The sequence below is a fragment of the Cherax quadricarinatus genome, chromosome 2 (assembly GCF_038502225.1).
Source record: "Cherax quadricarinatus isolate ZL_2023a chromosome 2, ASM3850222v1, whole genome shotgun sequence".
Taxonomy (NCBI): domain Eukaryota; kingdom Metazoa; phylum Arthropoda; class Malacostraca; order Decapoda; family Parastacidae; genus Cherax; species Cherax quadricarinatus.
Genome location: NC_091293.1, coordinates 83901132 through 83917755, shown reverse-complemented (window position 1 = coordinate 83917755; position 16624 = coordinate 83901132). Strand labels below are relative to the sequence as shown.

The window sequence follows — 16624 nt, the reverse complement described above, 5'->3', positions numbered from 1 at the left end:
CCTGTTTTGGAAGAAAATGCCAAGCAGGACCTACATTACTCCGGAGGAAAAGGCACTCCCAGGACATAAGCCTATGAAAGACAGGCTTACTCTTCTCATGTGTGCCAATGCTAGTGGTGATTGCAAAGTGAAGCCTTTATTAGAGTATCACTCTGAAACTCCCAGAGCATTCAGGCAAAAGAATATCCTCAAGACTAATTTGTGTGTGCTGTGGAGGGCAAACAGTAAGTCATGGGTCACTAGGGACTTATTCTATGACTGGTTACGCCAAGCGTTTGCCCCCACTGTGAAAAATTACCTAACTGAAAATAAATTAGACCTTAAGTGCCTCCTGGTGTTAGACAATGCCCCTGGTCATCCTACAGACTTGGCAGAGCAACTTTGTGGGGACATGAGCTTCATTAAGGTCAAGTTTTTGCCTCCTAATACCACTCCTCTCCTGCAGCCCATGGACCAGCAGGTCATTTCCAACTTCAAAAAACTGTACACAAAAGCTCTGTTTGAAAGGTGCTTTGTAGTGACCTCAGAAACTCAATTGACTCTAAGAGAGTTTTGGAGAGATCACTTTAATATCCTCAATTGTTTAATCCTTATAGGTAAGGCTTGGGAGGGAGTGACTAAGAGGACCTTGAACTCTGTTTGGAAGAAACTGTGGCCAGAATGTGTAGACAAAAGGGATTTTGAAGGATTTGAGGCTAACCCTGAGAGGTGTATGCCAGTTGAGGAATCAATTGTGGCATTGGGGAAGTCCTTGGGGTTGGAGGTTTGTGGGGAGGATGTGGAAGAGTTAGTGGAGGAGGACAATGAAGAACTAACCACTGATGAGCTGCTAGATCAACTTCAACAGCAAAAGGCCACACCTGAGGAAACTGCTTCAGAGGAGGGGAGAGAGAAATTGAAGAAGTTGCCTACTTCAAAGACTAAGGAAATCTGTGCAAAGTGGCTTGAAGTGCAAACCTTTATGGATAAAAATCACTCTCAGACAGCTGTTGCAAGCCGTGTTGGCAACCTGTACACTGACAGTGTTGTGAACCACTTTAGGAAAGTCATAAAGGAACGAGAGGTACAGACCTCTATGGACAGATATGTTGTGCGACAGAAGTCCAGTGACTCTGAAGCTGGTCCTAGTGGCATTAAAAGAAGAAGGGAAGTAACCCCGGAAAAGGACTTGACACCTCAAGTCCTAATGGAAGGGGATTCCCCTTCTAAACACTAAGACCATCAACACTCTCCCCTCCTCCTATCCCATCAATCATTACCAGATCTTCAATAAAGGTAAGTGTCATGTAACTGTGCACGTCTTCTTCAGTTTGTGTGTATTAAAATTAATATTTCATGTGGTAAAAAATTTTTTTTTTCATACTTTTGGGTGTCAGGAATGGATTAATTTGATTTCCATTATTTCTTATGGGGAAAATTAATTCGCATAACGATAATTTCGCCTAACGTTGAGCTCTCAGGAACGGATTAATAGCGTTATGCGAGGGTCCACTGTATACCTATGATTATATTATTGCACTGGATGAGTAAGACATGCAACTTGGGTACAATCTTTATTGTTGAGACATTTTGTCAGCCAGTGACTATCAATCCAATACAACGAATGATACTGTAGATGATGGAGGATATGAAGTACTGATCTGAAGTGATTAGTCCCTTGGCCTTGAAACTAGGTGCCATACCACTCATACCACTACTTCATGTTCTCCACCACCATCTACAGTATTATTCTTTTTAATGAACTGACAAAGCCACTGACTAGCAAAAATCACAATAAAGATGCCCAAGTGTTGCATGTCTCATCATCTACTTTTCAGTTGTATACCATTAACATAAAATAAAACTGCATTATACAGTGGGCCCCCGGTATTCGATGGCATCGGTATTCGATAAATCCAGTATTCGAAGCATTTTAACGCAAAAATTTCGCCTCGGTATCCGATCGAAAACACGGTATTCGATGCGATTCATACGAGACGTGTCCACGTGTGGACTGAACTGCCCCATGTGTGCCAGTGTTTACAAGCCAGCCAGTGTGCGCGCATCTAAGGATACATTCGGTACATGCCATATTATCACTGTTTTTGGTGCTTGTTTCTGCAAAGTAAGTCACCATGGGCCCCAAGAAAGCTTCGAGAAAAAAGGTGTTAATGACTACTGAAATGTAAAAAGAGATAATTGCAAAGTACGAAAGTGGAGTGCGTGTGTCGGAGCTGGCCAGGTTGTATAGTAAACCCCAATCAACCATCTCTACTATAGTGACCAGGAAAACGGCAATCAAGGAAGCTGTTCTTGCAAAAGGTGCAACTGTGATTATGAAACAGCGACCGCAAGTGTTAGAAAATGTTAAGAGACTGTTATTGGTGTGGATAAATGAAAAACAGACAGCAGGAGATAGCATCTCTCAAGCAATCATTTGTGAAAAGGCTAGGCAGTTGCATGACGATTTGGTAAAGAAATTGCCTGCAACTAGTGCTGATGTGAGTGAATTTAAGGCCAGTAAAGGTTGGTTTGAAAGATTTAAAAATCGTAGTGGCATACATAGTGTGATTAGGCTGCCAGTTCGGACCAAAAAGCAGCTGAAAATTATGTGAAGGAATTCAAGGATTACATAGACAGTGAAGAATTTAAACCTGAACAAGAGTTTAATTGCGACAAAACAGGCCTGTTTTGGAAGAAAATGCCAAGCAAGACCTACATTACTCAGGAGGAAAAGGCACTCCCAGGACATAAGCCTATGAGAGACAGGCTTACTCTGTTGATGTGTGCCAATGCTAGTGGTGATTGCGAAGTGAAGCCTTTACTGGTGTATCACTCAGAAACTCCCAGAGCGTTCAGGCAAGAGAATGTCCTCAAGGCTAATTTGTGTGTGCTGTGGAGGGCAAACAGTAAGGCATGGGTCACTAGGGACTTTTTCTATGACTGGTTACACCATGCATTTGCCCCCACTGTGAAAAATTACCTAATTGAAAAGAAATTAGACCTTAAGTGCCTCCTGGTATTAGACAATGCCCCTGGTCATCCTACAGACTTGGCAGAGTGACTTTCTGGGGACATGAGCTTCATTAAGGTCAAGTTTTTGCCTCCTAATACCACTCCTCTCCTGCAGCCCATGGACCAGCAGGTCATTTTCAACTTAAAGAAACTGTACACAAAAGCTATGTTTCAAAAGTGCTTCGTAGTGATCACAGAAACTCAACTGACTAAAAGAGTTTTGGAAGGATCACTTTAATATCCTCAATTGCATAAACCTTATAGGTACGGCTTGGGAGGGAGTGACTAAGAGGACCTTGAACTCTGCTTGGAAAAAACTGTGGCCAGAATGTGTAAACAAAAGGGATTTTGAAGGATTAGAGGCTAACCCTGAGAAGCCTATGCCACTTGAGGAATCCATTGTGGCATTGGGGAAGTCCTTGGGGTTGGAGGCTAGTGAGGAGGATGTGGAAGAGTTGGTGGAGGAGGACAATGACGAACTAACCACTGATGAGCTGCTAGATCATCTTCAACAGCAAGAGGCCAGACCTGAGTAAACTGCTTCGGAGGGGGGGGGATAGAGAAATTGAAGAAGTTGCCTACTTCAAAGATTAAGGAAATGTGTGCAATGTGGCTTAAAGTGCAAACCTTTTTTGATGACAATCACCCTAACACAGGTATTGCAAGCCGTGCTGGTGACTATTACACTGACAATGTTGTGAATCACTTTAGAAAAGTCATAAAGGAACGAGAGGTACAGGCCTCTATGGACAGATATGTTGTGTGACAGAAGTCCAGTGACTCAAGCTGGTCCTAGTGGCATTAAAAGAAGAAGGGAAGTAACCGAAGAAAATAAATGGTATAAAATACCGACACAATGGAAACTTAAACACATACGCAGTTTAATGTGATCCTTTATTGACAACGTTTCGCCCACACAGTGGGCTTTTTCAAGTCACAAACAGATCTACCTGGGGTGGAAGTTACATGAGTAATTATAGTCTGACTATAAATGCTCACGTAACTTCCACCCCAGGTAGATCTGTTTGTGACTTGAAAAAGCCCACTGCGTGGGCGAAACGTTGTCAATAAAGGATCACATTAAACTGCATATATGTTTAAGTTTCCAAGGGAAGTAACCCCAGAAAAGGACTTGCTACCTCAAGTTCTAATGGAAGGGGATTCCCCTTCTAAACAGTAACAACTTCGAAACTCTCCCCTCCTCCCATCCCATCAATCATCACCAGATCTTCATTAAAGGTAAGTGTCAATTATTCTATTGTTATTATTCTATTGTTATTGTTGTTACTGTAATTATTCTATTGCATTAAACTTAATATTTCATGTGGTAAAAATTTTTTTTTCATACTTTCGGGTGTCTTGCATGGATTAATTTGATTTCCATTATTTCTTAGGGGAAAAATTGATTCGCTTTTCGATATTTTCAGTATTCGATGAGCTCTCAGGAACAGATTAATATCGAATACTGGGGGTCCACTGTATACCCTAAATTTCTTTTGATAAAATATACACAGACTTCATGAACTCCTTGTAATACTATAGTGAAGTGAGCAAGTCATTCAGAGCAATGAGTGATGGATGCTCAATCCATGTCTGCAAACTGAGATAAACTCAACTCGCCTTATTCAACAGTGTATAATTACAAGCTAAGAAAAACCACCAATGTTAGAAAGGCTATCTACTTTTACCATGAGAATAAAACTTTTTTCTTTCAAACATACATAGTGTATGTAGACAAAGATTCTACAGCATTATATATGTACCTTTCCTGCCAGTAAAAACAGCTGGGTTACAGCGCAATATTCCTTCCAACAGAGGTGGTGCTGTTTTCACCTCCACAGTCACCTCTGTCCCCGCATACTGCTCTTTAAGTTCTCTGTAAGTGGGAGATATTAAAAATTAATAAATGCTTCAAATGTAACTGTCATAGCTGATGCTATCTTGTCATACTTACTTTCAATCTACCTATCAAGAAGGGCTCCTGGGAATCACCCCACTCTGCGGCCCACTTTCTGACTAGGTCTCCTGGTCGATGACCTGGTAAAGATTTCTTGGTGCATGTAGCACTCTGACATAAGCGCTACATCTCAGCTGACCAGGGATGATCTGCTGGAGGTTTCCCTTATATATTGTACACCAGGAACTGTTGCCACCAATCACATTTTCTTTTATAAACTTAAATTACAACAGAACAAAAAAATAGTAATGAAAATTCTGAGCTAAGATACCCTAAATGGAAATATGTAAGTGGAAGCAAACAAACATACTGGTTCTTTGAGTTACGATGGTCTTGAGTTATGATTTACCCTCCTAAAGAAATTTAGATTTGAGTTGCAATGAAAAATTTGAGATATGATATGCGTATGAGGATCAGCATGTGTAGGTGGGCCTCAGCCAACCAGTGATGCAGTAACTTCCCTTTTGGGCAACACCTGAGCCAATAGGAGCATCAGTTGGGGGAGAGAGGGGCCTTAGCAGCCAATCTGCGAAGTAATGAATGTCTCTAGGGCAGCATCTCAGCCAATAACAGCATTTACTACAGTTTACAATTTCCTCTTCAGTATGGAGCTCCCACAGGTGTTGCTCACATCAACTCTGGATTATTTACCCTTCATAAGTGCAGTGATTTAATTATGCCATCTTGTGTTACCAAGACATCATGGCAACTAAAGTGCATAGTAAAGAGGCAATTTCCCTAAAGATAAAGCAAAAAATTGTGCAAAAAACATGATCATTCTTTCTCATGAACTGTGTACATTTATAAGAAATTGATTTGGTTATTCAAATCAATTTCTTGCGACTGTAAGAAATACACTATATTACAGCAATATTTAAAAAGAGGTGGTCTTTAATGCAAAATGAGCTTAATTTGAAATAAAATTTATACACAATTTTGTTTCATTAGGTTAACAGGACTGCCACAGGAATTTCGGGGAACAACTGAACTGTAATTCCAATAAGCTGGGGACAGAATTTTCTCATATTATTAACCCTTTGACTGCTTTGGTCGTATATATACGTCTTACTAGCCAGTGTTTCGGACGTATATATACTCAATAATTCTAGCGGCTTCAAATCAAGCACGAGAAAGCTGGTGGGCCTACATGTGAGAGAATGGGTCTGTGTGGTCAGTGTGCACCACAAAAAAATCCTGCAGCACACAGTGCATAATGAGGAAAAAAAAAATGACCGTTTTTTTTGGATTAAAACTCCGATTTTAAGGTGTATTTTCATATAGTATTTATCGTTGTATTCTCGTTTTCATGGTCTCACATGATAAAATGGAAAACATGTTACAGAAATAGAGATGATTTTGATTAGTTTCACGATGAAAACGACCTTGAAATTGAGCTCAAAGAAGCGGAAATGTTCGATTTTTACCAATGTTCAGGAGTAAGCAAATCACACCACACATCCAATACACGTTAACGGGGATTCTAATATTCTTAAACTAGTGCACTGGTATTATTTATACCATTTTTACAATAATGCAGTAGTCTGCATAACAGTAAATTTTGTATTTTTTGTATGAAGAAAAAATCAAAATAGAAAGCAATAGTAATATAAGAGGGGCCTAGAGAAGTGACTAATGAACAGAGGATATGTTATTTTAGTGCCAAGAATGTCTACATTGTTTATTCTGGACCCTATTTTGAAATTGGTATCTTTTTTAATTTGCATGAAATTGGCCAAATAGCCAATTTTTGACCACTTTATTGGGTAGTTTAAATCGGTAAATGGGCGGTTTCTTGTACTCAACTGATAGAAAAAATGGAGTTCTAAAGAAATAGCTATGAGTCTGGTCAACTGGAACAACGGAACTGGGCAAAAACAGGGCTCAAATTCGGCGAAATCGCCGATGCGTATATGTTGCTGAGACCTCTAACTTCGCAGGAGCGTAATTCCGTGAATTTTCGACCAAATATCGTACTTTTGGTGTTATTACCATCGGGAAAAAATTCACTGTCATTTCATAAAAAAAAAAATTTCCAAAAATTTTGCGACATAGAATGACTGTTTCAGAAAGGGGCTTGCGACAGTCAAAGGGTTAATAGATCAAAAAGTTCTTCAAAAGTTTTTCTCTACAAAATTTGGTTCAATTGTGTTAAGTGTTGCATTAACTGAGTGAATGAAGAGCAGACAGGGACAGACATCAGGCAAGGTTATGGCCCTGACCACTGCTGGAGTGCAAGATGAAAGATATCAGAAAATATATTGAAGAGGTGAAGGAAATAGAGAAAAATCTAAAGTTTATATATACCTGAGGAGTATGTTAGAACATGCACAACACAGGCAGATTGAATGAAAATAAAAGGCTGTATTTTTAATATGAAAATAAGAGGCTGTACTTTTACTATAATACTATATACACTACTATTTATACAGTATGTGAACTTCTGAAGAAAAATCTGCTGACAAAGCAAACAACATTTTTACTTAAGGGTTTATAGCATGGCATCAATGAAAATGTTGGTGACTTACATGTGATCAGCATCTGTTAATGCAAGAGAATTAGCAAGCTGTTCCACAAGAGCCGGGTCCTGGCAGGAAAGGAGCCTCTGTGCCTCTTCAGCAACACGAGGATGAAACAACAGTGACCGGGAATCCCCAAAACCCACCGATGACGAGGGAAGTGGTAACTCAGGAAGCACTGTAGAAAAAAATAAAAATTCAGTGTGCTTGCTTTAAATGAATATGATACATGCTACATAACAGCATTTTTCAAACACCTAAAGACACATCTCAACAACCGAGATTATATGTGAACAATCACAAATGTTGTTTACTTGATCTGGAAAACTAAAGTAATAATATGATTAACACTCCTTAGTCACTCATCTTAAGTGTTAGTGAATCCATTGTGGCATGCAATGAGTATGTAACAGTTTATTCGACATATGACACACTCCCATATAGGCTGCCTCCCAAACAGCAAATCAGGTGCTAAGGATTTAACAATCAATAGGGTACCCATCATTAAATCAGTACCTTGGTTCATTGGCCAATCACAGACATGCCCACCAAAGCTGAAGCAACGTGGTTCACTTGTGCCAAGCAAACTGACAGACTTGCCTGGGCTGGTGGTCGAGCACAGTGCATTATCTAGCTTTTGTCCTTTTGTTCACTGTGTTGTAAATTAATTATTCCATCATGGAACATATTTTACATAGTGTACACATTTGGCAATACTAAGCTTATTAATACTCGATGAAGAGAAATACAAGTCATATACTATTGTCGAGTTTTGTTTGCTCCACTTTAATCCCATTACAACCAGGTACACAGGCCATACTATACCTGTGTTCGTAACAGCCATCAAGACAACTGTACATTTTCACAATAGAGTATCTTTACCTCCTACTTTAAGCAAATTAAAGCATCCAATATACTAGCATGAATACAATTGTACTACCGTAATCCAAAACCCAAAAGTTATGCAAAGAAATTAATCATAAAACACGGTACGGGCAGGGATGAACTCACTGCTGGCCCAGTGGCTAATGCGCCAGTTTGGAGTTTTACAACTCACTAGCCGCAAATTCAATCCTCACCTGTACCAGGGTTTGTTTGTAATCGTGTTATTACAATTTTGCGAGTCAAATTATTCACCACCGAAATATAGTGTAATGCACAAAATTTAGCAACAGCCTCACTGAAAAGGAGAGTATTGTCTTAAGAAATAGAGTATACAAGTTAAACATCCCCACTCAAAGCTAGCAAAACCTACACACCTGAAAAAAAGTGTAAATAGCATTCACTGGCTGAATTCATGAAAAACCTAAGTTATTGGAAATGCAAACAAATCTAAGGAATTATACTCCCTGGAGCACAGCCTACACACAGTACATACATTAGGAGCACACCTATACACAGTAAACATATACATACCATAAATATGCATAAATACACAAGAAATATACATACAGGTCTAAGGAAAACTCAAAATTGTCAAAGGTAAATCTAAGCACAAACAGGTAAATTATAGAAAAGTAGTGATACAAATTACAGAAAAGCAGCAGTAAGTCTGGTAATGAGGTAGCCGAGTAAAAAAATCAACAGTTCAAATCTCTACTTATCACCTGTGACATGATAATGGGTTGCCTTTATAAAGCACTCTACTACGTATACTGGCTACTTCATTTTCTAACAAAGTTAAGGGAGAAAATAAATGTATGTATACTGAGAAATGTATCTGTCGATATATATTAGTATACATTATTAAACATGAATAACAATGATTATATTTGTTTAAATGGTAAACTTTAGCTTTACAATCGAAATATTATCACTTCTAATTAATGTTTTTATTAATAACACTGTTATTATTAATTTATACCATCATTAGTTATTGCTATTAACATATTTAATAATGGTCTCATATATTTATCTTAATTTGTTCTCAATCATGCTGGAAAAGTGCGCCAAAAAACGTTTGTTTACATTATTCCCGTTTTCTTTGTGATCAGCTGATCGTCAAGTTCAAAGTCAAGGTCGCTCGTGCCCGCACGGTACGAGTTGCCAATGATCCATTTTCTTTCCTTAATGTGAAGTGTTAAATTAAACTTCAATAATTGGATATTTACTACAAAACTAAATATAAATTCAGATAACATAAATTGATAACTTTAACACGCAAATAGTTTCCTCTCATGCTTTACGCAAGTTGTAAAAGAGGGAGTAAGAGTAGACGTAACACTTAGGAGGGGCTACAAATGTCTCGCCACTAGTAGTAAGGTTTATTATTTACTAACGTTACCCCGAGGCCAAAGTCTCGTTCTGCACCGAACAGTAAATAAAGAAAACTTTAAATCGATAATTAGTTCATGTTGAAAAGCAGTACTGTACTATGTTCCACACTTTATTCTGCCACTTCAGCATCTTCAACATTTTAGCTACTGTAACTGCCCTAAATCCAAGCCAAATAAACCAGCGGCGAGAATGTGAGTAACAATTTACATAATACGATCGTCCACCAAACGCGAGAAGGCAATAATTCAACTGTATGTTTCTGGGTGTGGAGAAACGACTCTGGCAAGCTAAGTCGCGGCATCGGTCCCTACAACAGTGTGAAAATTTCACTTACTGATCAAGCATGTGTCCAGCTTCAAAACGCCAGACACTTCCCAAGCAACACCTCTGTTTATTGTACGGCAAACCTGACGACGCATTCAGCACACAACGCCTTACCTGCGACATTCTCCTGAAAGGTTTCTAAGGTTCTTTTACCCCAGCAGCCCGGCGTGATTCCAAATTTCCCTTAAATTTACAATACAACAAAACCTGGATGTACAAGTGTCAATTTACAAGACTTCAATTATAGAAACTTCCTAATGATAGCCTCGAGGTTACCTGAAGGACGTTTCCGAGGATCCCAGACTAGGCCTCCTGGACGATCAAGGCCTAATCAATCAGGGTATTACTGCTGGCCGCATGCAGGCCGACGTGCGAATCACAGCCCGGCTGGCCAGCACTAATCTGAGGAACTTGTCCAGTTCCCTCCTGTAGTCCCCAGACGTTTGTTTGTAATTCCCCGTATGCAGGGAGGGAGCCGAAGTATCGGGGACAGCCGACACTCATCTAGTTCTTTCTCTTAGTATATTCGGCGCGCCCTGCTTTCTAGTGGAGGTATTCTGCACCGTCTGCCAAGTCGCTTGTCACATGGACTGATTTATGTGCTCAGGTTTGGGACCAGTCCCTCCAGGATTTTCCAGGTATACATTTACTTTCGATGTACCTTTGCCGAGTTCCAAGAGTTATGTAATTTTCTCGCTTACTTTCCAAGGAACAGAGTTGAAGGGACTTCAAGCGTTCATAGTAGTTCAGATGCTTGAGTGTATACGATGAATGAAGGTTCTCTACATTTTCAAGGGAGCAGTCAAATGTAAAGCACCAAAACCTGATAAATCTACTACCATCACATAGAAACATCCTGGAAGGTTGATGGTTTCGCGAGTTAATGCCCTTATGGCCTGATACTGACCCAGGCCTCTTGGCTACTGCCGTAATCAAGTCAGGCTCTTTGTTCTAGCAGCAGGTGGCAAGCAATCGCTATTTAGATGATTCCTTAATCGACTGTAATGTCACATGTAAACTTCGAGCCTAAACTACGTTATAATTATTTATCATATCAGAAGAGATATAGAAACTAATAGACTTGTGACAGTTTTTTTAACATTCTCAGTGACCTTATATGATTATTTATCTCGTTCCTGTTAGCCAGAGTCGCCACAAATTGCTTAAACATTCCTGAACTGCCTCCATGTGTATGTGTATGTGTGTGTGTGTGTGTGTGTGTGTGTAATATATATATATATATATATATATATATATATATATATATATATATATATATATATATATATTATATATTCGTAGTGTGAATTTTCCCTAACATACAAGGCCACTCCACATTCCCGGGTGTTCCCTCAATTCAAGGTGTCTTGATGCAGGTGACTATTTAAAGAGCTGCAACTACCCTACCTTCCCTTGGGTCGAATATGACTGCCCCCCATTGCCTTGTGCTGCATGACCCCTGAGGGTTCAGCGCTCCCTGCAGTAATGCCATAATACCTTTGATAAGTTTCGAGTTTTTCTACTCCCGGAGCCTGGCCCTGAGTCAAGCTTGACTGGCACTTGCCTGATTAACCAGGCTGTTGCTGCTACGACCCACTGGCCCATATATCCACCAAAGCCTGGTTGATCTGGCACTTGGTGGAGGTACTCTTCAAGTTTCTTTTTCAAGACTTCTACACTTGCCCTGGCATTGTAGTGTATAAAGCAATAATAATAATAATAATAATAATAATAATAATAATAATAATAATAATAATAATAATAATAATAATAATAATAATAATGTGCTGTTTCCGTAGTGTGTCAGAGTGTCATATAGCACGTCCCAACTCATCAAATTACGGCACCGAGCTACTACGAATACCGAGTCTCAATGAAATCTTCTCGACCTTGTGTATAAATATAATGATGTCGAAGATTTCACCTACAAGGGTCACAACAATGCTGTCATTGCTACAAGAAAAATGATAGGCTAGATAACTAGAACTTTCAAGACATGTATACTGCTGTATATTCATGATCCCTTCCAAGGCAAGCGAGACTGGAAAACGTACTGAGAACTTTCAACGTTCGTATATACTCAATGCTAGAAGTCCCTTCAACAGTATGTCTAAGAACGTAGGCGAGAACTACACAGAAATAAAAAAAAAACTGATAAGTCTATCAGTTTCAATATTTCCTTTAATTTACATGTGGAAAATCCTGAACAGACTGGTCCCAAACCTGAGCAATGAATCACTCCATATGGCAAGAGACTTGGCAGTGTAAAATACTTCCACTAAAAAGCTGGGGCGCGATGAGTACACTAAGAGACAACTCGACGAGTGTCAAGAGGTCTCAGACTTTTCAACGCTCTCCCTCCGTGCATAAAAGGAATTACCAACAAACCTCTGGCGGTCTTCAAGAGGGAACTAGACAAGTTCCTCATATCATTGACTGACCGGCCAAGTTGTGGATCGTACGCTGAACTGCAAAGGTCAGTAGTAACACCTTAGTTGATCATGCCTTGATCCTCCTGGCCTGGTTTGTGACCGGGCCATGGAGGCACTGGCTCCCGGAAGCATCCTTCGGGTATCTTTCAAATAACATGTGTGATTTCTATTATCTTCCAATACAATTTTTGTACCTTTGACGTGTGCTAAAGGTCTTTAAATCATTTTGTTATCAGAAGAGCCTGACTGGTCAGGCCGTCAACTGAGACCTGGTTTGGGACAGGGCTGCAGCTGGGGTAGTGATTCCCTGGAGCTATCTTCATATAGGCACCATAATCCAGCTAATCAGTAACTGACTTGAAGAGCTTATCAAGCGCCATCTGTGGCTAATTCCCTTTATGTATGATGGGAGGGAGGTGGAAAGTCTAGGTCTTTCTACACATAATAGTTATCCTTTAGTGTACTCGTGTATCCACACTTCCTAACTGGGACGGTAATTAGATTTGACTAAACGGTTTCAAGAGCTATTCTATTCACAAAGCCCAGCCTGGACTGGTTGCGTAACTACATACTGAAATATCCTCTTAAGAGAGCAGAACACGTGGTAGATGGAGCGAAACATCCACAACAAAAAGCATGAGTGTAATAAATACAAGAGAACCTCACTAATAAAGGCAATTACTCAATTACTCAAACCCACACTATTTGCAGATGACACGACATACGTCTTCTCTCACCCGAGCCCAGTCACGCTAGCCAATACTGTAAATACCGAATTACAGAAAATATCTACCTGGATGAGGACTAACAAACTTACACTAAACATTGACAAAACCTACTTCATTCAGTTTGGTAACAGAGCTACAGATGTCCCTCTTAACATAATGATAAACGGATCACCTATCACAAAGCTAACAGAGGGAAAATTCTTAGGAATCCACCTTGATAATAGACTCAAATTTCATACACATATACAACAAATTTCTAAGAAAATTTCCAAGACTGTAGGCATACTATCGAAGATACGGTACTATGTTCCACAGTCAGCCCTCCTGGCCCTATATCACTCTCTTATTTACCCCTATCTCACCTATGGAATTTGTGCATGGGGCTCAACAACAATTAACCATCTCAGACCACTAATTACCCAACAAAAGGCTGCAGTTAGAATGATAACAAATTCTCACTACAGGCAGCACACTCCACCAATATTCAATACACTAAACCTACTCACCATACAAAACATCCATACTTATTACTGCACCTATTACATACATAGAACACTTAACTCTGATATTAACCCTCCCCTCAAACATCTCCTTGCCAACCTCAACAGAACACATGACCATAACACAAGGCACAGATCACTCTTTGATGTTCCTCGTGTCCATCTCACACTATGCAAAAACTCAATGCACATAAAAGGCCCTAAAATCTGGAATTCATTACCTGTAAATATAAAAGAAACACTACCTGTTTATAAATTCAAGTCTCTTCTCAAAGATCACTTACTCACCCAAAACCAAATAAATACTGAATAACTGAACCTTATAAATTGTATATCTTAAATGTTTCTCACAATTATATCACATAAATGTTAAACCTAAAACCCAATCTAACTTTATTATTTTTTAAATACACTACCTAACAGAATACTCCATACGACTGAATGTACAACAATGCATGCAACCATATGACCTGTCTTTGTAATACTCATTTGTGCTTTATAGTTATCTGTTTACAATAATGTATTATCACTGATTTCATCATTGCTTAGTTAATTTTAAGCCAGCCCGAAATGCTATGCATAGTATAAGTGGCTTTGGCATGCTGCTCTTATCGTATTTTTTTGTACCTCGTATGTATGCTCAAATTGTAAATAAATAAATAAAATAAATAAATAAATAAATAAAAGGGTGATTCTTATTGACCGTCTTCAAGAACAAACTGAACTTCATCCACGGGGGGGCAATGACCCCAGAAAACATGCTTCAGATATTCTGAAGGTAGTTACTTAAAACATGCGCTTTATTGTTGAGACAAGCGAACTTAAAAAACATACAGTTGGTGATAGGTATGCGGGGGAAAGTTACATTTGATTACAGAGATAATATATGTACAGTATATACCAAACTGTCAAAAGACAAATCTAACAAAAAAAAAAAAAACTCAAAGTAGTGGTCTAATGCACTTAAAAAAAACTAACAAAGATATCCTAAAACATGGTTTAATATATATATATATATATATATATATATATATATATATATATATATATATATATATATATATATATATTATAGATATATGTATATACTATATAAATATATATATTATATATAATATATAATATATATATATATATATACATACATACATACATACATACATACATACATACATACATACATACATACATACATACATACATACATACACATACACACACACACACACACACACACACACACACACACACACACACACACACACACACACACACACTATTATAATTTCATTCATTTTCAAAGTATTGTACGATAAATTAACAAAATACTATAAAATGTGGCTATTATTATATTGTTTAGACATTTAAGACCATAAATAACTAGCGTGAAATACAGAAATAAAAAAAATCAATGTCAAATTGCGCGCCAAGTGCGGCTAGATTTTCCCGCCAAAACCGTTCGCCGCCCGGCGCGCCATCTATTGGGCGAGGCGGGAGACGCGAGTTCAGGGAGTTGCCGGTAGATGCCACCACATGAATGGAGGGCCGTTCCAAGATTATCACGGATGATACGATATGAATAGGGCTCGTTCTAGAAAATGTTTTGGCTTCATTTATTTTAACTGAAAAATATTTGCATAAAAATGTCGTATCTATATTCTGGCAGTAACAATTACAATTTAAAATGCAGCACTACAAGTATATATATATAAGGTGACCTTGGCGGAGGGATAACAAAGAAACGTTTGGAGAAACGTTACGTCTAACTTGAGGTCGCTCAATCCACATCCCAGCTCTGACTGGGACTTCGCTCAGAGCTGTAAAATCATCTAATTATAAATATAGCTCCTCATTACAGTTCTAACTTGCTTATGTTATCCACCTATAATTACGTGTATGACCGCGGAGTGAATAACAGCTAATGATCACGCTGACCAGTGAACAAGCGTACATACCTCACGCCCCTTGGAGCCTGCCTCCACACTTACACCACTGACCAACTCACCCATGTGTGACCTGTTTCCAGAGATGTGCAAAGCCTCAACGCAGCTCAGGAAATGCTACGACCTTAGCTGCCCGAACTACCAGGTGAAAAGAACGCGGCGCTACAGAAAAAGCAAGATGAAACGATCAAACACAAGTGAGGGGACTAACGGGTTAGGTAAGGTTTGTCAGAAAACAAGACAAGTGTTTCCTGACGCGGGTCTTGGTCAGATGACCCGCCGTTGGAGCTTTTGGTCATCTGACCGAGGCCTTCAGCTGGCGGAAGTACAACAGGCATACACTCAACAGGGTCGAAAGTACAACAGACAAGTGTACAATTAATACTGGACAAAGCAGAGAAATGTACACCAGGTGCCGAAAGAGGTGGTGCATTACCAGTGGCACTAACAAAACAAGCCAGAACATCTCAAATGGGAAAATCCTGCTTCCTTCTTGTAAACATTCAGGGCTAGAAGTCCAATAAAAATGAAAAGGTTTGTTATACTAGAGGGCTTCTCACAGAAGCGACTGCCATGCTCGGAGCATTTACAGAAACGCATACCAGGGATATTTTGGACGGTGAAATAACGATTAAAGGAAAAAAAAAACTATGTATAGATGTAACAGTTAAAAGGTTACAGAAAGGAGTAGGACTGTTGAATTTATCGAATGATACAGTAGAAGTTCTGGGTATTAAAGAAGAAAATAGGAATCTGGTAATTATCCTCATATATAAACCACCACTGTGAATATCTCGTAAGGAAGGAAAGCCTAGAGATCACCGAGATAAAAACAAAAACTTACATTGTCGCACCAGACAGAAGAAACTTAAAAGGAAACAAAATGAATTCCAGGATATTGCAAAGAATACAAATATTTCTACTCATATGCAAAATACAAGCTAAGGACTATC

At 39.0% G+C, this 16624-nt stretch overlaps 1 protein-coding gene across 1 annotated transcript in view; it reads right to left on the bottom strand.

Annotated features, from left to right (window-relative positions):
* Positions 1-16624, bottom strand: part of Nipped-B (Nipped-B cohesin loading factor) — a gene marked incomplete in the record, with an annotated part of 502160 nt that overhangs the window by 338393 nt on the left and 147143 nt on the right. The window contains 2 exon segments of the mRNA XM_070089404.1: positions 4758-4870; positions 7477-7645. Of these exon segments, the coding sequence (XP_069945505.1) occupies positions 4758-4870; positions 7477-7645 (282 nt within the window).